Source organism: Staurois parvus, unplaced genomic scaffold, assembly GCF_062004578.1.
Source record: "Staurois parvus isolate SC_StPar_1 unplaced genomic scaffold, SC_StPar_1.0 ptg000549l, whole genome shotgun sequence".
In the NCBI taxonomy this organism is placed as follows: Eukaryota; Metazoa; Chordata; class Amphibia; order Anura; family Ranidae; genus Staurois; species Staurois parvus.
In genome coordinates this window covers 10,169,632-10,196,070 of record NW_028318345.1, presented here as the reverse complement: position 1 = coordinate 10,196,070, position 26,439 = coordinate 10,169,632, and the positions used below count along the sequence as shown (strand labels likewise).

The window sequence follows — 26,439 nt, the reverse complement described above, 5'->3', positions numbered from 1 at the left end:
TGTGTGTGGATGAGTTCTGGCATGCATAGATCAGGTATGTTTGTGGATGTGTTCTGGCATGCATAGATCATGTATGTGTGTGGGTGAGCCCTGGCATGCATAGATCAGGTATGTGTGTGGGTGAGCCCTGGCATGCATAGATCATGTATGTGTGTGGGTGAGCCCTGGCATGCATAGATCATGTATGTGTGTGGGTGAGCCCTGGCATGCATAGATCATGTATGTGTGTGGATGAGCCCTGGCATGCATAGATCATGTATGTGTGTGAATGAGCCCTGGCATGCATAGATCATGTATGTGTGTGGATGAGTTCTGGCATGCATAGATCATGTATGTGTGTGGATGAGTTCTGGCATGCATAGATCATGTATGTGTGTGGATGAGCCCTGGCATGCATAGATCATGTATGTGTGTGGATGAGCCCTGGCATGCATAGATCATGTATGTGTGTGGATGAGCCCTGGCATGCATAGATCATGTACAGTTGCAAGAAAAAGTATGTGAACCCCTTGGGATTACGTGGAGTTTTGCATGAATTGGGCATAAAATGTGCTCTGAACGTCATCTAAGTCACAACAATAGAAGAACACAGTCTGCTGAACATAATACTACACAAACATTAGATGTTGCCATGGTTTAATTGCACATAACATGGAAACATTCACAGTGCAGGGAGGAAAACGTATATGAACCTTTGGACTTAATAAGTGGTTGACCCTCCTTTGGCAGCAATAACCTCAACCAAACGTTTCCTGTAGTTGCAGATCAGACCTGCACAACGATCTGGAGTAATTTTGGACCACTCCTCTTCACAAAACTGTTTCAGTGTAGCAATATTCTTGGGATGTCTGGTGTGAATCGCTCTCTTAAGGTCATGCCACAGCATTTCAATGGGGTTGAGGTCAGGACTCTGACTGGGCCACTCCAGAAGGCGTATTCTGTGCTGTTGCAGCCATTGTTTTGTTGAATTACTTGTATGCTTTGGGTCATTGTCCTGTTGCATCACCCATCCTCTGCGGAGCTTCAGTTGGTGGACAGATGGCCGTACGTTTTCCTGCAAAATGTCTTGATAAACTCTGGAATTCATTTTCCCATCAATTACAACAATCCGTCCAGGCCCTGAGGCAGCAAAGCAGCCCCAAACCATGATGCTCCCTCCGCCATGTTTCACAGTGGGGATGAGGATTTGATGTTGGTGTGCTGTGCCTTTGTTTCTCCACACATAGTGTTGTGTGTTCTTCCCAAACAACTCAATCTTGGTTTCATCTGTCCACAGTATATTTTGCCAGTAGTGCTGTGGAACATCCAGGTGCTCTTTTGCAAACTTCAAACGTGCTGCAATATTCTTTTTGGACAGCAATGGCTTCCTCCATGGTGTCCTCCCATGTACTCCATTCTTGTTTCATGTTTTCCTTATTGTAGATGTGTCAACAAAAATGTTAGCATGTGCCAGAGATTTCTGTAGGTCTTTAGCTGACACTCTGGGATTCTTCTTTACCTCATGCAGCATTCTGCGCTGTGCTCTTGCAGTCATTTTTACAGGACGAACACGCCTAGGGAGAGTAGCAACAGTGCTAAACTTTCTCCATTTGTAGACAGTCTGTCTTACCATGGACACATGAACATCCAGGCTTTTGGAGATACTTTTGTAACCCTTTCCAGCTTCATGCAAGTCAACAATTCTTGATCGTAGGTCTTCTGAGAGCTCTTTTCTGCGAGGCATGGTTCACATCAGACAGTGCTTCTTGAAACCAGTAAATCCAAAACAGCTGTCAGCAACACATCCAATATCATCACACTGATTGCAGTCAAGGTTGGCTCACTCCTGGCTCCAATTAGCTCTGGGTAAAGTCATTAAGCTAGGGCCTCACATACTTTTTCCTCCCTGCACTGTGAATGTTTACATGTTATGTGCAATTAAACCATGGCAACATCTAATGTTTGTGTAGTATTATGTTCAGCAGACTGTGTTCTTCTATTGTTGTGACTTAGATGACGTTCAGAGCACATTTTATGCCCAATTCATGCAAAACTCCACGTAATCCTAAGGGGTTCACATACTTTTTCTTGCAACTGTATGTGTGTGGATGAGCCCTGGCATGCATAGATCATGTATGTGTGTGGATGAGCCCTGGCATGCATAGATCATGTATGTGTGTGGATGAGCCCTGGCATGCATAGATCATGTATGTGTGTGGATGAGCCCTGGCATGCATAGATCATGTATGTGTGCGGATGAGTTCTGGCATGCATAGATCATGTATGTGTGCGGATGAGCTCTGGCATGCATAGATCATGTATGTGTGCGGATGAGCCCTGGCATGCATAGATCATGTATGTGTGTGGATGAGCCCTGGCATGCATAGATCATGTATGTGTGGATGAGTTCTGGCATGCATAGATCATGTATGTGTGTGGATGTGTTCTGGCATGCATAGATCATGTATGTGTGTGGATTAGCTCTGGCATGCAAAGATCATGTATGTGTGTGGATGTGACCTGGCATGCATAGATCATGTATGTGTGTGGATGAGCCCTGGCATGCATAGATCATGTATGTGTGTGGATTAGCTCTGGCATGCAAAGATCATGTATGTGTGTGGATGTGACCTGGCATGCATAGATCATGTATGTGTGTGGATGAGCCCTGGCATGCATAGATCATGTATGTGTGTGGATGAGCCCTGGCATGCATAGATCATGTATGTGTGTGGATGAGCCCTGGCATGCATAGATCATGTATGTGTGTGGATGAGCCCTGGCATGCATAGATCATGTATGTGTGTGGATGAGCCCTGGCATGCATAGATCATGTATGTGTGCGGATGAGCTCTGGCATGCATAGATCATGTATGTGTGCGGATGAGTTCTGGCATGCATAGATCATGTATGTGTGCGGATGAGCCCTGGCATGCATAGATCATGTATGTGTGCGGATGAGCCCTGGCATGCATAGATCATGTATGTGTGTGGATGAGCCCTGGCATGCATAGATCATGTATGTGTGGATGAGTTCTGGCATGCATAGATCATGTATGTGTGTGGATGTGTTCTGGCATGCATAGATCATGTATGTGTGTGGATGAGCTCTGGCATGCAAAGATCATGTATGTGTGCGGATGAGCTCTGGCATGCATAGATCATGTATGTGTGCGGATGAGCCCTGGCATGCATAGATCATGTATGTGTGTGGATGAGCCCTGGCATGCATAGATCATGTATGTGTGGATGAGTTCTGGCATGCATAGATCATGTATGTGTGTGGATGTGTTCTGGCATGCATAGATCATGTATGTGTGTGGATGAGCTCTGGCATGCAAAGATCATGTATGTGTGTGGATGAGCTCTGGCATGCATAGATCATGTATGTGTGTGGATGAGCCCTGGCATGCATAGATCATGTATGTGTGTGGATGAGCCCTGGCATGCATAGATCATGTATGTGTGTGGATGAGCCCTGGCATGCATAGATCATGTATGTGTGTGGATGAGCCCTGGCATGCATAGATCATGTATGTGTGTGGATGAGCCCTATTTAGCACTGTGATTCCCATCTGCTGGGCTTGTCATGCAGCTCTCAGCTCTCTCCCAGCCTTTCCTCTCCCCTCCAGTTGCAGATCTCTCCTCCCCAGTTCCTGGACGTCATCCGCTCCAATAGAGAATCGGTGGTGCTGATCGAATGCCATCCATGCAGGGAGGAATCGGCGGCTGTGATGGCAGGCGGCGGCCATAGAGCAGACAGTGTGCAGTGATTTGTGGGGGCAGGAAGGAAGGAAAAGAGAACAAAGCCCAGTGAGGAGGAGAGGGATCTGCGCTCCTCTCTCTAACTGTCTAGCCCTGCTCGCTGGGAGAAGGTCCGCCATATTCTGCCTTACCACGCCCGGGGAGCAGAGCCACTGAAAAAAAAGGAGCCAGGCAGGGGGAAATGATCGCAGGCAGACAGAGCCTGTCCTAGGCACCAGACACTGGGAAGAGCCGGCCTGCATGACGGACACGTCTGAGCCAAGGACAAGGAAGGAGATGTGTATGAGGGGGAAGGGCGCCCCGAGCTCTGCCTGTTAGCTGGACGGACTCCACACTAGAAGAGGAGTGTGCTGCCCATGGATGTCACCATGTTGTTTGCTGCATGCTTGTGAGAGCAGGAGGCGGAGCAGGAGACTGACAGCACCTCGGCTCTACACGGGCAACCGCACTAGCCACCCACCTAGCCAGTCCGCCCGGGGCTGCCAGCACACCAGCCGGGGGCACTTGTGTGCCTTGCTCCCCGCGGAGCTCCCCCTTTCCCGTCCACCCTCATTCTCCCCTCCCTCCGGTCCCCCAGCTTCTTCTTCCTTTTTTTTTTTTGCTTGTCTTGTTGTGCAGCAGCAGCAGGTCTGTGAGTCGCAGGGTGGGGGGGGGCCGTCTCTTTCCACCAGTCGGGAGACATGACTCTGGAGTCCATCATGGCGTGCTGCCTCAGCGAGGAGGCCAAGGAAGCCCGGAGGATCAACGACGAGATCGAGAGGCAGCTCCGCCGAGACAAGAGGGACGCCCGGAGGGAGCTCAAGCTGCTGCTCCTGGGTGAGTGTGTCTGTTGTGAGTGTGTCTGTGAGGACCCCTCCCCGGACACTCGTACAAAGGAATGTGGCTGCAGGTACACCTTCACACCGACCACTGCATTTCATTCAATGGGACCAGGCATGCCATAGGCCACACTGCATGGCTGCAGGATGCTCCATTGACATCCATGTTATTCACACTGCGTACACACCCCATCCATAGACATGGTCACACATTGGATTCCACCCTGGCTACTCCTCACTGCAGGGAAGAAAATGGGGCCTCCCTCATTTCCCCTCCATTGCAGCGCTATTGTCACACTATGGCTGCTTGCCCATGGCCATTCTGCATCCCAATAGCGTCTTCTTTGTATGCCAGCAATGGAGAGCCAATGGTAGCCACCAACGTGCCCACCACTGCACTTGTCATATATTAAAAAATATATATATATATATACATTAGCTGGTGAACTCAAATTATGACATCACTGTTGCAAATTGCAACAGAATAGACACTTGCAACAAGATGGGTATAGAAGCTTAAAGCCAAGAAATCCATAAAAAAAAAAAATGTTTCCTACATTAGTCGATGGACCTAAATTATATCACTATGGCATCAGCAAGAGAATAGATGCATGCACATTTATACACGCGATGTATATGAAAGCTAAGGAATCCTTTAAAATTTTATATATATATATGTGTGTATATATATATGTGTGTGTGTGTATATATATATATGTGTGTGTGTGTGTGTATATATATATATGTGTGTGTGTGTGTGTGTTTTCTACATCCCAATGTCAGTTGGTGAACACAAATTAGATCACTGTTGCATGAGAATAGATTCATGCACGTTTATACACATGATGTGATGTATTAGAAAGCTAAAAAATCCTTTACAAAAAAAAAAAATGTACCGTATATATAGTTTTCTACATCCCACTGTCGGTGAACACAAATTTTGATCACTGTTGCAAGAGCATAGATTTGTGCACATCATTTTATACACACGATGTATATGAAAGCTAAGAAATCCTTTACAACAAAAAAAATTATATATTCGTTTTCTACATCCCAGTGTGAGTTGGTGAACACAAATTGGATCACTTATTGGAAAAGAATAGCTGCACACACATTTACACACAAGATGTATATAAAAGGGAAGAAATCCTTTACAATAAATTTCATACATACACACACATATATAAAATCTCTATAAAAAAGGATTTCTGCTGCACAGCATTAGTTGGTGGACCGAAATTATATCACTATTGCACTAGTAGGGGAGAGAATAGATGCACACACATTTTTTACACAAGATGTATATAAAGAAGTCCTTTAAAAAAAAAAAAAAAATCTGTGTGTGTATATATATATATGTATATGTGATTTCTACATCACATTAGTTGGGGGACCCAAATTATTGCAAGAGAACAGACACCCCACCCCCCTCCCCCAAGATGTTTAAAAAATACTAAGAAATCCCTTAAAATAGATATATAGTAAGGGAATTCGACATGATAATGTTAATCGGTGAACCCAAAATATGATATCACTATTGCAAAAGAATGCACACACATAGCAAGAGACGTATAATCCCTTACACACACACTTCGATAGATGTATGTGTGTGGGTATATGTCATATGCACACAATAATTTCTGGGTGTAGTGGTGTATTCTGTGCTTTGTGTATAGAATGTATTCTTCCCATGCATGCTCTTTTCTCTTGGTCTGAAGCCTGTTACATACAACACCACACACCTTTTTTTTTTCTCTTTATTTATAGTGCTTTATTTGTTTTAGTGCTGGTCATTAGGCTTGAAGGGTGTTGGTGTTGATATTCCTGATTTATTATTATCCATGTTTCGTAGATAAGAACAGGTTCCGTGAATGGATATTTTTATTCAGTTTTGTCAGATGAAGCAGGGGTGTGCTCTAATGTTACATGGAAGATGGATGGCCTAAGTAGCCAGAGTGCTGTAATGAAAGTAGAAATTGGGGTGGGAAGTAATCTAGAAATGAGTTTGTGTGGCCTTACTATTAAGTGACATTTCTAGAGCAGCCTTTTTACCCTGGAGGAACCTTTGAATTTTTCAGGTCTAGGGAAAGCCTTGATAATTTTCCAATAGCTAAAAGCCTTGATATAATAATAATATTATAATAATACAGGATTTATATAGTGCCAACAGTTTACTTTACAATATAATATGATTGGTAAGTCGTAGGAGGAAATTGTTACCTTACATTTGAGGTGAGTTGACAATTGCAACTTACGGTGGTCATAGACAGGGGATCAATCCACCATTGCTTACCTGACAAGGAACTCTTAGCAACCTTTGAAGGTATCCTAGTGTTCCATGGAACCCTAGTTTAAAGAGGATGACTTAGGGCAGCCATCTTAACCAGGGTTCTTTGGAACCCTGGGGTTCCTCCAAAGGTTGCTGAGGGTTCTTTGAGCTTGTGGATAATTAACCTCCCATCTGATGTTGCCTGCAAAGCTCCTTGGTCAACACAATTTGGCAGAGCCAGCAGTATGAAGACAATCTTTTTAGCTGTCTGTAGAGGTAGCATTCTTCCCACTAAGCACCAGTATAAGGGGGTTTTGTTACCAACCGACAATGAAATGGTTCCTTGAGACCTAAAAAATTTTTTCAAGCATTCCTCTGGGGTAAAGAGGTTGTGAAAGACTTATCTTAGAGCATTGCTTTTTTTTTTTTAAAGGTGTTTTCGACAATTAAACATTGGAACTATTTTTGCATGTCCTTGAAGGTAGTTTATGTTGGTATAGAATACCTTCTGTCTAGTCTGTAATTTATCCTTGGTAGCAGGGAGTGTATTTATTTTTGAGAAAAACAGAATGGTAGAGATTACTCAATTGTGGTGAAGGCTTAAAGGAAGCCATAATGTATTCAGCAAAATGATTGCTCTATTAGTACTTTAAGTGTGAATTTTCACATTAATGTGAAATAGCAGACTTGACATTATTTGCATTGATACTCTTTCTGCTTTGTGAATCTGCAGAATATTCATATTCAGGCAGTTAATGATGGATTCATAGCAGCTCTAATGGTCCCCACATGAAACACTCCATTTGTAATTTATGAAGTAGCCATCTTGCTGTCAGCATGGCATAATGGCTGGCTTACAAGCATGTTTTGTTAGTATGGGTGTACCTCTATATGTTCTACAGGTATACCATGGACAGTTATTTTGACTATGTAATCGTTGGAGACAGGAAACAAATAGTTCTACTTATTCTTCTCGGTGGCCATTCCATGGCCATGACAATCTCCATTCCACGGAATGACAATCTCATTCAGCTATAGAGTGCAGGCAGATCACAACACATGGGCAGATTTACTTTATTAAGCAATGCAATATAAAACATTTTTTTTTTAACTAAATGGTTTGTTGCCTTAAGGTTTACATACTTCTTAGGGTGCACTCATACTGGGCATGGTTGAACAAAACCATGCAACAGTTTGATTGTTTTCCCTTGCATGTTCAGTGATCTGTGGAAAATTATGTGCACAGGCACAGATTGTGCTTGCATTGAAAACCGTACCAGGCCAAAAGTGAACTGTACCCAGGACCAACTCTTTCAAGCAGTCCCGAGCATGTGGTGCTTAGCCATTCCTTGGGTGGCAGTTTGGATCACTCATACTACACAAATGAACCAGACCAAAGGGTTGACCCATGCCTGGTTGCAGTAAAATCTGTCTGGATGTACTCACACTGCCAAAGTTATAGGATGACTTCTGGTTTGTATGTAATAGTAAATCTATTTGCTCTGTAATATATCCCTGAAGATCCTTTGATTTAAAAAAGAAATCTATGTAGGGGGAGCTCCGTAAACTTTGTGTGGTACACGCCCAAAAAAATCATTCCTTTTGTCACAAACAATAACTCTCATTTTAACTAGAACAGCATTACGGAAATATATAGGGTGACCGACTTCTTCCTATTGAATAGGATAGCTGTCTGGTTCTTATGTTGGCCCTCTGGATTTAGTCAGTTTGGAGCCAAAGACCTGGGACCAATATCTAGATAATGACTTCTGGCAAATCTCTGACTTTCCTTATCTACTTACTTGTTCCTGGCCGGTGACTGAAACTGGTGACTGAAACTGTTGACGCAAGAAGGTTGTCATGACATCCAGGGGACTAGTGTTTTCAGAATGACAGGTGTACTTTAAGGCAATATCCATGCGTAGTTGCAAGCCTTGATAATGTCAGTAGTCCACACTTTCCAGACTTCAGGAAGAAGCATGGCTGGATATTTATGTAATCCTAATATAAACCAATAAACATGTTCTGTTAGCTTTTCAGAATATGTTTAAACAACCGATATAGAGTATATTTCTGAAGGAAAACTCTTCATAAATTGGGTTTTAAAGATCTTGGACAAATGAATTCCTGCTTTTTGTAGTATGGGGAAAATGAAAGGAAAACTCTGGTTTCTACAGGGCGGTTAATTCCACAGATTCTGTTTATAATGAAGCCAACTGTGTTTAAATCTCCAGCATGTAGTGAACCTTGGAAAATAAGGTATGGTTGACGGCTAATTCGGTATGGCTGGCAGTTCTTTTTCTTTTCTCTTGGCAAAGTTCCCTTTTAATTGAAGAACGATTTTTGTTTTCAGCAGTTGGGCTAAGACTTTGGTCTTGGTATTACTTGTCTTTCTATAAAAATAAAGTATAAACAGGGAAACCTGTCCACAAAATATGGTTCTAGTAGGGAGGAGGAACATCTAGGTAGTCTTTAACAGTGGATTTTGACATGGGCCGAAATAAATTTTTTTTAATGGTCCTGTCTCATTAATACTTTTTCCTAAACTTTGTTATGGTGGAGTCTTGAGCATGTTACCAAACTCAAGAGATGCATGCAGATACTTATTTGTCATCCTGGTCCTTTGCTACATGTTAAATCATTTTAAAATTCTTTTGGTCTTCAACAGCTGTTTTTTGGAGGGTCTCTTACATATAATGTTTATACCAATAAATGCCACATACTGTCTGGTATGTATCATTTTAGCGATGCTCTTCCAACAGTCGGTCAAATTTGATAGTGTCCTCTAAATATATGTACATAATTCAAAGTTGATACCTAATGTTTTTGAATAAGGTTCATAGATATAAAGCATCAAATCATTTCTGAGGCTGTTACTGTAAGTTATAGGAATATCACACCACAATTTAGAAGCCATTTATGCTAAAATCCAGAAAATCACTAGGGGTTAACAAAATTCTTCTTATGAGTGTGTCTGTGGTTTCCCATGTGAACGAATCAGACCTTGTTTTAATGATATTGCTCAGCTCTGTCTATGAAATTCTTTAACAGATCTGAGCAGGCATTTGAAAGTCCAGCTGAACTTTCAGTTAAATTAGCTAAATACATTCCACGTGTATCAAAATAAAAGGTGTGCAAAGTCTTACATAGGTTGTTTTCTTTATAAAGCAGCCAGAGCCTGAGTAGAAGAGTTTGTGCCCTGTCAGCATACTGCAGAGAAAAGCCTGTCCTCTGGGGAAAAGTGGTGGTCTCGCTATAGAGGTTCAACATATCTGTACAAAAAGTAGATTTTCCAGGATTTGCTAGCTTGCAAAACAACCAAATTGACCCTGTCTAGCAATCGCTAAAACAGAGGGTTTTGTTTGCACACATTTGCAAATATATGCGTAAGCTACACTTTTTTGTACAGTTGGTTGAATTCAGCATCAGGACGCACTGGATGCTGTCAGCTGCCATTGTGCACTTGCTGGGTATCGCATGCATCCAATGTACCTTTTAATAAGGGGTGGGCTCTCTCCAAGCACACCTGCCCTTAATCTTTCCATTGCTGTATGTCAGGGGTCTCCAAACTTTCTAAACATAGGGCCAGTTTACTGTCCATCAGACTTTCGGGGGGCCAGACTGTGGCCATTGGGAGTAGACCTTGTCCCGGCATCAGTGGGAGTAAACAATGCATCTTTGGTATTAGGGGGAGGAATAGCATCCCTTCATTGGTGTAAGTGGGGGAATAGTACCCAGTTGTGTCAGTGGGAGGAATAGTGTCCTATTGGTGTCACTGGGGGGAAATAGTGCCCCATCATTGGGGTCAGTGGGAGGAATAGTGCTCCATTGTTGCCGTCAGTAACAGTAATTATGCCACATTGTTGGTGGGAGGAAAGGAATAGTGTCTTGTTTTAGTGGGAGGAAAATTGCCCCGAAGGCCGGATAAAGGCAAGCAAAGGGCCACATCTGGCCCCAGGCTGCAGTGTGGAGACCACTGCTGTATGTGCTCCAACTTGGGAGACTGAGACTTATAGAGTTCGGACTGCAGTATATACAGAGGAGCCTTGAGGTGGGCACTGCGGCTTCCACATATATTTGCAAATGTGTGCAAACCCCCCCCCCCATTTTTTATGATTATTAGACATAGCCAATTCGGTTGTTTTGTAGGCTGGCTGATAAGTGTGCCAGGAAATATTTTTTTGTTTAGGTTTAACACATCTGCTAAATCAAAGCTAAGGTTCTCCAATCAGTGAGATGCTTGAGCTTTGCTGAATGGAGAGTTCTGGCTAATTCAGCAGAGGTTATGTTGGATCGCTGCAGTGAGACCACTGCTTTAGACAAGGCTACAGGCTTTTCTTCTCTGGCTGTGGCTGCTTAAAGAAAACAAACTAATACTTTGCACACCTTTTCCGTTTTGATGCACCTGGAATAAATTTGATTTATTTAAACTGAAAATGAATTTGGGCTTTAGGAGTCATGCACATAAGTGTATTAAAACACTCCTATCCATGCTGGATCTTGCTGCCAGGAGCTGGCAGAACAAATCCAGTGTAAATAATGCATATTTGGTGCATATTGTGGCATTTTCAAGTGTATGTGCATAAAACTCATTCTATTGGTTAGAATATTCATTTGTGCCTCATGAACACAGGACGTTAAAAAAAAAAAAAAACTCTCCTAGAAGCTGTCCTCCTGGTAGCAGCATTTTGTAAAAGTATCTAATGCTTTTACAAGCGTTTTAGGCGTGTTTACAAGCGTCAAGTGCTTGGGAGTTAATTTGATTGGGCAGAATGATCATTTACTCTGGCTATTTAAATGAATTGACGCTAAACGCACCTAGCGTTTAGAGGCGTCTAGCCGCGTGAAGCTTTTTTTTTTTTTGCCAAAGCGCTGCTGCTCCTGTATGCGGTGGCCTCCTTTTTTTTTTTTTTTTTTTTTTTTTTTTACCTGCTGGTAAACGCTACTGCTACTAAAAGCTTCTAAAAGTCTCTGTGCATGGACACATAGGATAACATAGAAGCCATTTGGAAGCATTAAAAAAACCCACCTGACTCCCCTAAAAGTGGCTGCGAAAACACCCTGAGCACATGAGGCCTTATTCTGTCCCCTGGAATTCATTTGCCGGCACACACAGGCGTTTATATGGATGCAGATTTGGGGCATTGTTTTTTTTTTGTAACGAATTATGGTGTGCTGTGGTGCATTGTGCTATAACTAATAGCACACACCTTTTTTGGTGCATTAGGGATAACTTTACAAAATGCATGTTAACCCAATGCAACCGTGTGAATCCAGCCCTAACATTTGCTATTCTGAGAAAATTGGTAAATTGACTTCTGCACAACCTCCCTGTCCATACTCTGAACAAAATTTGGCCAGTCCCTGCTGAACCGGGTGAATTTCATTCCATGTATGGCCAACTGTAGATTTAGGTAGTCTTTTAGATCATCCCCTAGAAAACAAGTACTTTATCAGTTGGGTGGGGGTAATGATACTGTTAACCATCTTCTATACTTAGCCAGCAGAAGACAACTAGATTTACAGTTGAGCCATGAACGTGAATTTATTGTTGTAGGGGTTGGGTTTACTACAGGGTAGAACACCAAGCTAGCCATTGATCTCACACAATTTCACACTCGCTGCATGATCTGCCAAGGCCTGGACAGTGCTTACAAGCATCTGTTCTACTTTACTATTGCATTAGCTGGGTGCTGCCATAGTGAGTGATTAGTCGTCTTATGTGCCCAGTGCAGGCAAATCTAAAAGAAGGGACAGCTGAGTGCTCACTGTGATATATTATGGGGCTCAGACCACTTTGTGGCTATGAACAGGGCAGCAATATGTCCGATTCTGAGGTATGGTTTGTATAGCTGTGTTTATCAGCATGCTGTGCAGAGGTGAGCAAACATTGGGTATTGTGTAAGTACGTTTTAGCCTGGGTTCACATAGGCTGGTTTGGAGTGTGATTTGTAAATTAGTCCAGTGTGGTTTTGTGCGATTCCAATGTGAATGGTTAAAGTGTATATCATTGGAAATCGCACCTGAACCGGGTTGAAATTATTATTTTTTTTTTTTAAATCCCATTGCAGCCAAGCCTGCACATATGTAAACTGACTCCATAGAAAAAGGATTTTGGTTCACATATCATGCCATTCGCATATATGTGAACCAGGTCTTAGACAGGAACACTAGGAAAATTATAAAAGGGGAAAAATTAGAAACATTTTTGAAAAAAGGCCTGATTTTTAATTGCTTTTAGCAATTTTGTTCTACCAGTAATCTTACCAGTACAAACACCTACTGATAGCGCCATGTTCAAAGTAAGTCTAGATGAAAAGAAAACACAATGCAGACTGTATGGCTGGGGTTGAACTTCTCTGCTGGCTTTAAAGTAAAGATGAGGTCTGTATACATTGTGCAGTCATATTTGTTGTGTTCGTAAGTACATTACATTTTTTAACAAATTACCGTGCTAATCAACATTATGCAATTATTCAGTTCAATATAAAACTGCTTCGAGTTCACTTTTTTTCATATTCTGGATTATCTCAAACCCTAGTGTGCACAGTTGGCAATGGGACATCCTTCAGAATGGGTATTCTACATCCATGTTGTGTTTTATCTCCAATGCCTCATTCACATGGGTGTACCTCAATATACACCCCCATTCCCCCCCCCCCCCCCCCGTGAAGACATGTGTTTCCTGCACAGGATGTTTAGGAGTTCTGTGCATCTGTGTGCAGGCAGTCCCGTTTGCGTCAATTGGGATGCAGAAACTGCTCCCAATTTGACATCTGTATGAATGCGGTTGCGTGTCCCCAAATGCAGACAGTGTGAGTACAGGGACCTACATGAATATCATATTGGGACCAGCTACTGAGTCCAAATTGACATAAATGGGACTGTCTACACACAGATGCAGGGAAAACATGGCCCTCACGTGGGTGTACACTTAAGTACTACCTTTCTAAACTTTCTAAACAAAGGGCTGGTTTACTGTCCTTTTGACTTTAGGGGGGGCCAGAGTGGCCAGTGGAAGTAGAAATGCCCCAGCATCAGTGGGAGTGAAACAGTTACATGGGGCTTATGGTCAGTAGAAGGAAAAGGAGGAACGTCATTGTTAGTAGGAGGAGGAATGATGCCTAATTGTAAAGGCAAGCAAAGTGCTGCAGTTTGTCGACCACTTAGCTGGATCAACTGTGGGTATAGGATTGTGCATATGGAGGTTATATATATATATATATATATATATATATATATATATATATATATATATATATCTCACACACACTAGTATCTCACAGAAGTGCGTCCACCCCTCACATTTTTGGCAATATTTTATTCTATCTTTTCATGTGACAACATTGAAGAAATTACACTTTGCTACAATGTAAAGTAGTGAGTGTACAGCTTGTATAACAGTGTAAATGTGCTGTCCCCTCAAGAAAACACACAGCCATGAATGTGTATACTGCTGGCAAATAAAGTGAGTACACCCCTAAGTGAAAATGTCCAAATTGGGCCCAAAGTGTCAATATTTTGTGTGGGCACCATTATTTTCCAGCATTGCCTTAACCCTCTTGGACATGGATTTCACCAGAGCTTCACAGGTTGCCACTGAAGTCCTCTTCCACTCCTCCATGACGACATCACAGAGCTGGTGGATGTTAGAGACCTTGCGCTCCCCCACCTTCCGTTTTAGGATGGCCTACAGATATTCAGTAGGGCTTAGGTCTAGAGACATGCTTGGCCAGTCCATCACCTTTACCCTCAGCTTCTTTAGCAAGGCTGTGGTGGTCTTGGAGGTGTGCTTGGGGTCGTTATCATGTTGGAATACTGCCCTGTGGCCCAGTCTCCGAAGGGAGGGTATCATGCTCTGCTTCAGTATGTCACCGTACATGTTTGCATTCATGGTTCCCTCAATGAACTGTAGCTCCCCAGTGGCGGCAGCACTCATGCAGCCCCAGACCATGACACTCCCACCACCATGCTTGACTGTAGGCAAGACACACTTGTCTTTGTACTCCTCACATGGTTGCCGCCACACACGCTTGATACCATCTGAACCAAATAAGTTTATCTTGGTCTCATCAGACCGCAGGACATGGTTCCAGTAATCCATGTCCTTAGTCTGCTTGTCTTCAGCAAACGGTTTAAGGGCTTTCTTGTGCATCATCTTTAGAAGAGGCTTCCTTCTGGTACAACAGCCATGCAGACCAATTTGATGCAGTGTACGGTGTATGGTTTTGAGCACTGGCAGGCTGACCCCCCCAACCCCTTCAAACTCTGCAGCAATACTGGCAGCACTCATATGTCTATTTCCCAAAGACAACCTCTGGATATGACGCTGAGCACGTGCACTCAACTTCTTTGGTCAACCATGGTGAGGCCTGTTCTATGTGGAACCTGTCCTGTTAAACTGCTGTATGGTGCTGGCGATCATGCTGCAGATCAGTTTCAGGGTCTTGGCAATCTTCTTATAGCATAGGCCATCTTTATGTAGAGCATCAATTCTTTTTTTCAGATTCTCAGAGAGTTCTTTGCCATGAGGTGCCATGTTGAACTTCCAGTGACCAGTATGAGATGGTGAGAGCGACAACACCAAATTTAACACACCTGCTCCCTATTCATACGCCAGACCTTGTAACACTGAAGAGTCACATGACACCGGGGAGGGAAAATGGCTAATTGGGCCCAATTTGGACATTTTCATTTAGGGGTGTACTCACATTTATTGCCAGCGGTTCAGATATTAATGGCTGTGTGTTCAGTTATTTTGAAGGGACAGCAAATTTACAGTTATACAAGCTGTACACTCACTACTTTACATTGTAGCAAAGTGTCATTTCTTCAGTGTTGTCACATGAAAAGATAGAATAAAATATTTACAAAAATGTGAGGGGTGTACTCACTTCTGTGAGATACTGAATACACAAAGCTTCTAACTTCAGCTTGTTCAATTAAGCATTGACAATAAAACCTGGAAGCTGATTGGTTTTTATACAGAAGTGAGCCTGATTTTGCACTCTCCAGCTTTAGTAAATAAACGTGTGTTTTAAAAAAAAGATAAAAAATAATAAATATATTTATTATTATTTATTATATTTTTTATATTGGTTGAACAAGATGGACTTGTCTTTTTTCAACCTGACTAACTATGTAACTATGCTTAGTCAAAGCATTTAATTTGCATTTATTTGTTTATTAGTAAATGTAACACAGATTCACTAGACCAAGAGCCCAAAAGGATTTAGTTACATTTGAAAGTTGTTTTTTTAGTGGTTAATTTTGCATTGGACAAATACAAATTCTGACTTTGCCAGTTTTCATGCATGTCGCAGAATTATTGCTTCCTGGAATTAAAGTTGAAAAAGATGTTATCTTTGAAGTACCCAGTAGTTCATTTTAATTTGCACATTTGGTGCTTGGTTAGTCTTTTTTTAAAATTGTTTGAAGAGTATGCTAGATCACTTTTTTTTTTTTGTCTTCATGTTTTAAATTCATTGCAATGACTTAAACGTAGCAGATAATTCAGTGAACACTTGCACAAACAAGAAGCATCAGTGTACATGTTTGATGTACTAGTGCTCCTTGCTGCTAAGAACACCAGGTTCTATGCTTACCAGGTGGAGGAGGGGGGGGGGGGGGGGGTGCTAAGCCTCTCAGCATGGTTAGTTCATGTATGGTGACTGTAGTACATGCCTGGCGTAGGCACTGTTCCAGAGTCAGGAACTTGTTGCCTGAACTTAAGAAATCCAGTAGTATGAATAAAGTGTTATACAACACTTTTACCCTCCGTTCACATCAAGCCCGACTTTGAAATCGTGTGACTTACAGTGAAGTTGCAGGATTTCAAAGTCGGGAGACCCGACGATTTCAGGTGCGATTTGCAAGACATCTGATACAGATGACTATGCAAATCGCACCAAAAGTAGTGCATGTGCTACTTTCGAATTCTGTGCGGCTCTGACCAAGTCAGAACCGCACCGATGTGACAGCTCCAAATGCAGACAATAGGGTGTGACTTGGCATGCGATTTGCAAGTCGCAGGGCATACCAGTTCGCATCCATTGTGAACCAGGGCTTATATTTGAACACCAGAATATGCTTTTAGTAATGAAAGTCTAGAGTCCTTGCAGTTTCATATACAAGAGCTATTATAGTGAGTATGCCTGGAAAGAAACATGGGTATCTGCCTTTGCTGATTTTGTTTGAAGGTGGAGACTCTGGGGTTGTCATTCTTATCTACTTGCTGAGTCACCCACCAGGACCAAGTATGTGTATATAGTAATAATGTGTTCCAGGAAATGTTCCAGCTTAGTATTTCACCAAGTTGTGAATGGACCCTTGTGTACCTGCACAAACAGGTAGGCACTGGAAATTCCCATTGTTTTATTTCTACTGGTTATTTTCTCAACTCTCAAGTTCACCTTTGGGAACATGTTACACATTCCGCCCATTTTTAGGGTGGAACATGCAAAATGATGCCTCCTAATGAATGCAGCGTTATAAAACTACAAAATAAATATACACAAATCGGAGGCTTGAAATATCAACCCAGAAGATCTAAATTGTCTCCGTGCTACAGTCAGGTCCATACATATTGGGACATCGACAATTTTCTAACATTTTTGGCTCTATACACCACCACAATGGATTTGAAATAGAATGAACAAGAGGTGCTTTAACTGCAGACTGTCCGCTTTAATTTGGGGGTATTTACATCCAATTCAGGTGAACGGTGTAGGAATTACAACAGTTTGCATATGTGCCTCCCACTTGTTAAGGGACCAAAAGTAATGGGACAATAATAATCATAAATCAAACTTTCACTTTTTAATACTTGGTTGCAAATCCTTTGCAGTCAATTACAGCCTGAAGTCTGGAAGGCATAGACATCACCAGACCCTGGGTTTCATCCCTGGTGATGCTCTGCCAGGCCTCTACTGCAACTGTCTTCAGTTCCTGCTTGTTCTTGGGGCATTTTCCCTTCAGTTTTGTCTTCAGCAAGTGAAATGCATGCTCAATCGGATTCAGGTCAGGTGATTGACTTGGCCATTGCATAACATTCCACTTCTTTCCCTTAAAAAACTCTTTGGTTGCTTTTGCAGTCTGCTTTGGGTCATTGTCCATCTGCACTGTGAAGCGGCGTCCAATGAGTTGTGAAGCATTTGGCTGAATATGAGCAGATAATATTGCCCGAAACACTTCAGAATTCATCCTGCTGCTTTTGTCAGCAGTCACATCATCAATAAATACAAGAGAACCAGTTCCATTGGCAGCCATACATGCCCACGCCATGACACTACCACCACCATGCTTCACTGATGAGGTGGTATGCTTAGGATCATGAGCAGTTCCTTTCCTTCTCCATACTCTTCTCTTCCCATAACTCTGGTACAAGTTGATCTTGGTCTCATCTGTCCATAGGATGTTGTTCCAGAACTGTGAAGGCTTTTTTAGATGTCGTTTGGCAAACTCTAATCTGGCCTTCCTGTTTTTGAGGCTCACCAATGGTTTCCATCTTGTGGTGAACCCTCTGTATTCACTCTGGTGAAGTCTTCTCTTGATTGTTGACTTTGACACACATATACCTACCTCCTGGAGAGTGTTCTTGATCTGGCCAACTGTTGTGAAGGGTGTTTTCTTCACCAGTGAAAGAATTCTTCGGTCATCCACCACAGTTGTTTTCCGTGGTCTTCTGGGTCTTTTGGTGTTGCTGAGCTCACCGGTGCGTTCCTTCTTTTTAAGAATGTTCCAAACAGTTGTTTTGGCTATGCCTAATGTTTTTGCTATCTCTCTGATGGGTTTGTTTTGTTTTTTCAGCCTAATGATGGCTTGCTTCACTGATAGTGACGGCTCTTTGGATCTCATCTTGAGAGTTGACAGCAACAGATTCCAAATGCAAATAGCACACTTGAAATTAGCTCTGGACCTTTTATCTGCTCATTGTAATTGGGATAATGAGGGAATAACACACACCTGGCAATGGAACAGCTGAAAAGCCAATTGTCCCATTACTTTTGGTCCCTTAACAAGTGGGAGGCACATATGCAAACTGTTGTAATTTCTACACCGTTCACCTGAATTGGATGTAAATACCCTCAAATTACAGCTGACAATCTGCAGTTAAAGCGCATCTTGTTCGTTCTATTTCAAATCCATTGTGGTGGTGTATAGAGCCAAAAATGTTAGAATTGTGTCGATGTCCCAATATTTATGGACCTGACTGTAATTTCCCGTTTTTTTCCTCGGCCCAGAAAAAACAATATTTAGGCATATACTGTATCTTACCACCTGCCTGGCAGAGATATTCAAAGAAAACTTTCTCCTGTGGTTGACATCTACTAGAGCCAATTTGAACCGTTGGCACAAACGCACGTTTACATGGTTTGGCCGCAACAGTATTCTGAAAATGACAGTATTGTCCAAATTCCTATATTTGTTGCAAACACTCTCGGTCTTATTCCTTAGATCTTTCTCAGAGCGACCAGAGTGGAATTCTTGACTTTCTTGTGGGGTCATACAATGTTCCCGAATCCCTTCAAATACTTCTATGCAGTACATGTGTCCTGGACCTTTTAGACTGGATCAAACATGGCTCTGAAAAGGGGTGGGTAGTCCTTGAACAATTTTTGTCACAGCTCCCTTAACCTACGCTCCTATGGCAAACATCACCCCTCCCCTCAGAGGTCAACATGCACTCTAGCATAGGGACCAAGGTGGCTGTTTAAGCTCCACTCCACAGTCTTTTTCCCCTAATGTCCCCGAACATAGTGGCTCAGGAGTTTCCCCCCCAGGAGTGGAGGACATGAGATTTCGGGCCTTTTTATCCACCAATCAATTCCGCGCCCAGGACTTTTTGACGGGCAACAGATGGTGCTCCATTTCTGAGATCCATAGGATGCTTTCTCCCCCTCTAGATTCATGGAGGGCTATGCAAATATGCCACTTTATTTCTACCGTTAAACTGAACATTCTAGTAAGATCTCGCAATTTGAGCAACTCTGCTTGCAAACTTCCTCTTTATGTCATACACTTTCGATGTCCTATGCTTTCATTTCCAAACCTCTGGAGGACTACGTTCCCCCTTTTCTTCAGAAATGGGAAAGGGACATAGCTCAAACTCTTACTCCAGCTCAGCCCGGGTTCTTTATTTTGCACATTGGTCTGCCCTGTCCAGCCGATATCAAGAATTGAGCTACAATTGGTATGGCACCCCAGCGATCCTCCACAAGATCTTCCCATCGGTTTCACTGTTGTGTTAGCGTTGCCAGCAAGAGACTGGTACACTGCTGCACATCTTTTGGTCATGCCCAGCCTTACAGTCCTTTTGGAATGCTGTTAAACGGATGATGCACAAATGTACCGATTTCACTCTGGACATGTGTCCAGAAGTTTTCCCTGCTGAACCTTACTCCCTAATCTAGACTTAGGTAAAGGAAGTCCCTCCTGATACACTTACTCAGTGCAGCCAGAGTGTGTATTCCACTGAAATGGAAACAAACTGCCCCTCTAACGATTGGCCAATTGATAGCAGTAGTGAACGAGATCAATGAAATGGAGCCATTAAACGTAAAGAGGAACTGTTTTGTAAACATGGTTTTATTGGCACGACTTCCAATGCACACAAGACTACGCTTTTGCTTTTTTTCTTCACAGGTTACATAGGTCCAGGCCTAGTGAATGCTGACTAAGATGCTCCCGGCATGCTCTAAACAATACTCTCCAGCTTCCTTCCCCCCCCCTACAATCTTCTCTTCCCTTCCTTCCCTTCCCCCCCCCCCCTTTTTTTTTTTTTCCTCTCTCCTCTCCCCCTCCCTTCCACTTTCTCTCTCCGTGTTTCTTTCTCTCTCTCTCTTTTCTCCCGTTGCTTCCTTTTTATCAATCGCTTTTTAAAAAAACATTTTTTTCTAGAGGCCCAAATCTGCATGGTTGGGACCTGGGTTAATGTTTCGGAGGGTCGGCAAGGAGATTGAACACTGTCTCTTGCCTGGTAACTGATATTTCATGTGTCTGCCCCATACTTCGTGTGTACTGCAGTGAAGTACTGTTCTTGTATGATATGGTTGTATCTAATGTTCGTCTTCGGATTTTTTTGCCTTGATGTTGTAACATGTACTGCACTGAAGAGTGAAATAAAAATGTTAAATTTAAGAAAAATGATGTCTCCTCCCTGTGACAGTGGGCTGCGGATCTTATTCCTGCACCCACGGTCACAATTTGAAAAGCGCCTACATGGTTACATCATTCATTCACAGAGTAGACCAAGTATCAAGAATGTTTGCGGCTGACAGCTTGTAGTTCTCAATGAACTATTAGGACACTGGTGAGCATCTTCTTGTTAATTGATTCTTCCTGGACTGAAGTAACTGCCTGCCCGTATTGGACATGTAGGCAGACAGCTACACTGACGGTCTGCAGGAGCCTGACTCTGCAACCATAATCTGCTGATCACGGGTGCAATGCTTTCCATTATTATTCAAAATAAAGCAAGGTGCAGCACTAAAATGTTATGATTAAGACATATAGACATCCTTATGTAAAAAATACAATAGAATAAAACCGTATAATAAAACAATATCAAGGTGCAAGTAAAAGTGTCACCTAATGGTGACTATAGGTGATTGGGCACTAGACCAAATACAGTCTATAGCGTGAGCAGAAAAGATCACAAATGATCTTCAAAAAATCCAATGGCTGGATCCGTGGATGAGGTGATGGATGTATAAGGATTGCGCACTCACCAGATACGCAATCTCAATGCGCATTTAAAGTAGATAATCTCAGGACATCAAGGATCCTTATGTGGGTCTGGTCAGATCTGGTCAAATGCCCCTCACTGCTTGATAGTGTTGCCACGTTTGGAAATAGCCACTCTGCAGATGTAAATGGCTCCCACCGGAGCTCAAAGAACAAAAGGCCAGATAGTGTAATATCCTTATGGCAAGGAGTGTTTATTCCAAAAAAGGTACAGGTAGGAGCAAGAAAAATACTGACCCATACATATGCAAATGGTCGCCGGGGCCCTCGTGGCGCCGGTCGGCGTGACGTCACACCGCTGTAGCCTCTCCCTGATGCGTTTCGTGCGAGGGCACGTAGTCATAGGGGGTTAGCTTACTATTAATAATAATAAAAAAACAGTAAATGCACTTTTTTTTGCCTGCAAAAAAAAAAGGTAATTTTGTTTTTTTTTTAAAAGGCAAACTTATCCTTTTAACTCCTTTTGCTGTAGTCTGTGAGGCCCCAGTCACAGGTGAGTATTTTAAAGCTTGAAGCTCTAAATGCTCAACATCCAAAATGCCACGGCATTCAGTTTCGCCTGGTCACACCTGAGTGTATTGTTGCTTTAGGTTTGTAGTTTGAAAATGTGCATGAGATTCTGTTGAGCTACAACAAGGTTTACAGCATTTTGGCTCCAATAGATTTTAATGGGAGAGCCTGAAACCAAACAATGCGAAAACGTGTGTTTTGTGTTTGTTTTTTGTTTTTTTTTTCCTCCCTGTTTTTGATTGACTTTTTAAAACATTACAAATATTACAGTTGAAATTAAAGAAGGCATATACAGTACATATCTGTATAGGTCAAATTTTAAACTTTAAACTATAAATTTTAAAATGTAGAAATAAATTGAACCACATATATGCAAAAAAAAAAAATTATGGCATAATTCAAAATGTCTATCCTACTACAGGGATTTGCCTCAGGAATGTAAGATTATAAAGGAATGTTTTCCCTCTCTCTCTTTTCTGGTTGTGATATATAAGGTTTACACTATTACTAGTTCCCCTAATCACAAGGCAAGGTGTCCACATCAATCGTAGGGTGAAGAAGTGCCTTTTTCCCATGGCTGCCAGACCTTCTGATAGGCCTCTAGCATGTCCAATGATGTAATAAGGATGGGTTAATTATTCTAGATATTGGAAAGCTTCGCAATGACCATGTTGATGGTAAGTCATGCCATTGTTTGGCAGTAGTCAATATGGCAGCCACTACAACAGAGCTATAGCTTTTACTGAAAACGGGATTAATATTATTGGTACTTCTATAGCGCCGTCACTTTACAAGATGAAGCCAAAAGTATATACGTTGAGCAATGCCATCCAACTGTATCCATCAAAAGAGAACTAAAGAGAGCTAATTGTATACTCTCCATGTTTTTTCAGGAGGAGGAGGCAACCCGATAGTCCCACCAAATATATTTGTATGTTCTGATTCTGACCCACTTAATCTAATGAGCTAGATGGAGAGCTTCTATGACTACCAGCAGGGGTGAACAAAAAACATGTCCGTATCTCTTCATCTCCATTACATGGAGGGCAGGGCAGTTGACAGTTTATAAAAGATAGCTAGAAGATATTCTTCAGTGGAGCAGCTCACAGGAAGTGACAGAAACACTGCATTTCTTGCAAGATCAACAGAAATGTTCTATATTTGCTGAAAATGTACTTAGCTTGGAAGAAAAAACTAATGCAACTACCACATTTAAAGTGGTTGTAAAGGCTCAAGGTTTTTTACCTTCATGCATTTTATGCATGAAGATAAAAAACCTTCTGTGTGCAGAAGCCCCCCCAATACTTACCTTAGCCTCATCGCGATTCAGCGATGTGCACAAGAGCCTCGACTCTCCAGGGACCCTCCCTCCTCATTGGCTGAGACAGCTGTGGGAGCCATTGGCTTCTGTTGTCAATCACAGCCAGTGGGGGGAGGTGGAGATGAGCCACAACTCTGTGTGTGAATGGACATACAGGACAGTGGCATGGGTGCCCCCATAGCATGCTGCTTGCTGTGAGGGCACTTGGCAAGAGGTAGGGGCCTGGAGCACTGGCGGGGGATCTGAGAAGAGAAGGATTGTCGTGTGTGTGTGTTTGTGTTGCATCAAACTACAGTTTTCTCAAAAGTTTGCTAACCGTGGCAGAAATCATGAAATTTTGGCATTTGTATTGAAAATATGACTGATCATACCAAAAAACTGTCTTTTATATAAAAATAGTGATCATATGCAGCCATAGTCGTTTGCCTCCTTTTTAAATCATAATGATACCAGAGATCACCCAAATGGCCAATATCAAAAGTTTACATACCCTGGAATGTTTGCCCATGGCACAGACACACAAGGTGACACACTGGTTAAAATGTCAATCAACGGTTCATTTCCCACATCTGTGGATTTTTAAACTGAAAATAGTGTCTTTGTATGAGCAGGCTAGATACTGAGCTATGGGGAGCAGAAAAGAACTGTCAAAAGACCTGTGTAACAATGTAATGGAACTTTCTAAAGATGGAAAAGGATGTCAAAAAAATATCCTACAGTGGTGCCCTGAAATTAAAATTCTGGACTGAAACCAAAAATTCAGAATGCACTGATGCAAGATGCAAGCTGAAATGGACAGTTTTTAAAAAAAAAAAAAAAAAGTTTTTTTTATATAATTGTATTTGACTTTTTAACTAATATGGATTTAAATGAATATGAATATAAAAAAATATAATCCAGTAGCGTAAAATAACTTATATTGAAAGTAAAACACTTAGGAAGTAAAACAATTGGGTATCTCGATACCAAGCCAAGGTCAGCTGCCAGAATTGTTGAGGATACAAAGAAAAAAGCCCAGGAACAAATAGAAAAGCCTAGTTACCATATGCCCGACAACATCTTGACATTCCTCTCTGGGCTTTTTTGTGGCATTGGCTCAGTAAAGGCTTCTTTCTTACAACTCGACCATGAAGCTCATTTTTGTTCAAGTATTGTCGTATTGTGCTCCTTGAAACCACGCTGTTTTCAGAGCAGCCTGTATTTCTCTTGAGGTTAGGTTGGTGTTGGTTTTCATTTGTATCCTAAACAATTCTTCTGGCAGTTTTGGCTGCAGTCTTTCTTGGTCGACCTGACCTTGGCTTGGTATCAAGAGATTTCTGCCAGGGTATATTTAGTGATATTTAGTACATGGTGTGCAAGAAGGTACATGCGTACTATATGTATTCTCAACAGGGAAGCATTTTGTTGTTTACACTAGGCCAAGTGATCGCTTTAATTTTATTAATTACTTATTGCTTGGTTTAGCTGTTCCTTTGTGCTACATGGTTGTGCTATTGTTTTGAAAATAAACACAGGTGATTAACCACTTGAACTCCGCCCTATAGCAGATATACTTCTACAGGACAGATGTTCTGTGCAAAATCAGTTATATAAACATGATTTTGCACTGCTGCCATTGGGGGGTGGAGGGCGGCGTCACATGCCGCCGGAGCACAACTTCTGCTGTGATTGGACACGGCAGAAGCCGATCAACAATTGCCGGCCAATGGATGAGCGCTGGCACCCGTTGATCACCGAGGAGACTGACAGAACACAGTTCTTCCTATGTAAATAAGGCAGAGCCGTGTTCTGTGAGCAACGATCTGCTAGTTTTTTTTTTTCCTGTAAATCAGGAAATAAAATCTAGCAGACTGTCTAGTTAAAACAGCACATAGAAAACACAAAAACACTGGCTAGGCACACGGTTAACCCTTTGATCGCCCTAGATGTTTAACCTCTTCCCAGCCAGTGTCATTATTATAGTGACAGTGTATATTTTTAGCACTGATCACTGTATTAGTGTCACTGGTTCCCACAAAGTGTCAGTGTCAGACTATCCGCCACAATATCACAGTCAAGCTATAAGTCACCGATTGCGCCATTACTAGTATTGGAAAAAAGTAAAAATTCCAGTACATATGCCATAGTTTGTGGCCGCTATAACTTTTGCGCAAAGCATTTTTTATTGGATATGTTTTATAGCAGAAAGCAAAAAAAATAAATATATATATATATATATATATATATGTGTGTATATATATGTGTGTGTGTGTATATATATATATATATATATATATATATATATATATATAATATAAAGATTTTTTTTTTTTTTTATTTTTTATATGTGGTCTTTTTCCGTTTTATAGCGCAAAAAAAAATTAAGAACCCAGAGGCAATCACATACCACTTAAAGAAAGCTCTATTTGTGGGAAAAAATTATATAAATTTTCGTACAGCATTGCATGACCGTGCAATTGTCACTTGAAGTAACGCAGCAAAAAATGGCCTCATCATGAACGGAGGTAAATCCCTTGGAGGTCAAGAGGTTTTGTGGTGAACTAAAGATGAACTTTGCATTTTCCCTTGTTTGACTTATTTGTGTGTTCGATAAGATATAGGTCACAATGGCCTTTTCCAATCAAAGCAATGAAAATCTGTTAATTTATGTGTTTGTTTATTTATTTTAATCTTTTTCAGTTTTATGTAGTATAAATAAGGTCATTTCTGACCTGCCAGTAATGAATTGTTTGCTCTTGGTTCAGTAAATTGTTCCCCTCCCCCTTAACTAGTATACCAAAAAATCTTCGCTCAGATGCAGCATGATCTTCCTTTATACTGCATTGCACAGTGTTCACATTTTCTCCAGGTCAAATGCATTTGATTCCAGCTGGACTTTCCTATTCACCTCCGTGAAGTTTATCATCCTGCTTGGCACTGCAGCACAGATGTCTAGAGGAAAAGTGCATGTAAACAGTGCCCAGCACAGCAGAAAGCTGGGCAGTGCACACGCGCACACACACATATATATTAAAAACATTTTTTTTCTATTC

General features: G+C 41.9%; 1 protein-coding gene across 1 annotated transcript in view; it reads left to right on the top strand.

Moving 5' to 3' along the window:
- The first annotated feature begins 3,624 nt into the window (after window positions 1-3,624).
- The window catches only part of LOC149451099 (guanine nucleotide-binding protein G(q) subunit alpha), a 138,468-nt gene continuing 115,653 nt past the window's right edge, over window positions 3,625-26,439 (top strand). Inside the window, exon 1 of the mRNA XM_089691101.1 lies at window positions 3,625-4,560. Within this exon, the coding sequence (XP_089547227.1) occupies window positions 4,425-4,560 (136 nt within the window). The 5' untranslated portion in view covers window positions 3,625-4,424. The remainder of the gene's footprint in view (window positions 4,561-26,439) is intronic.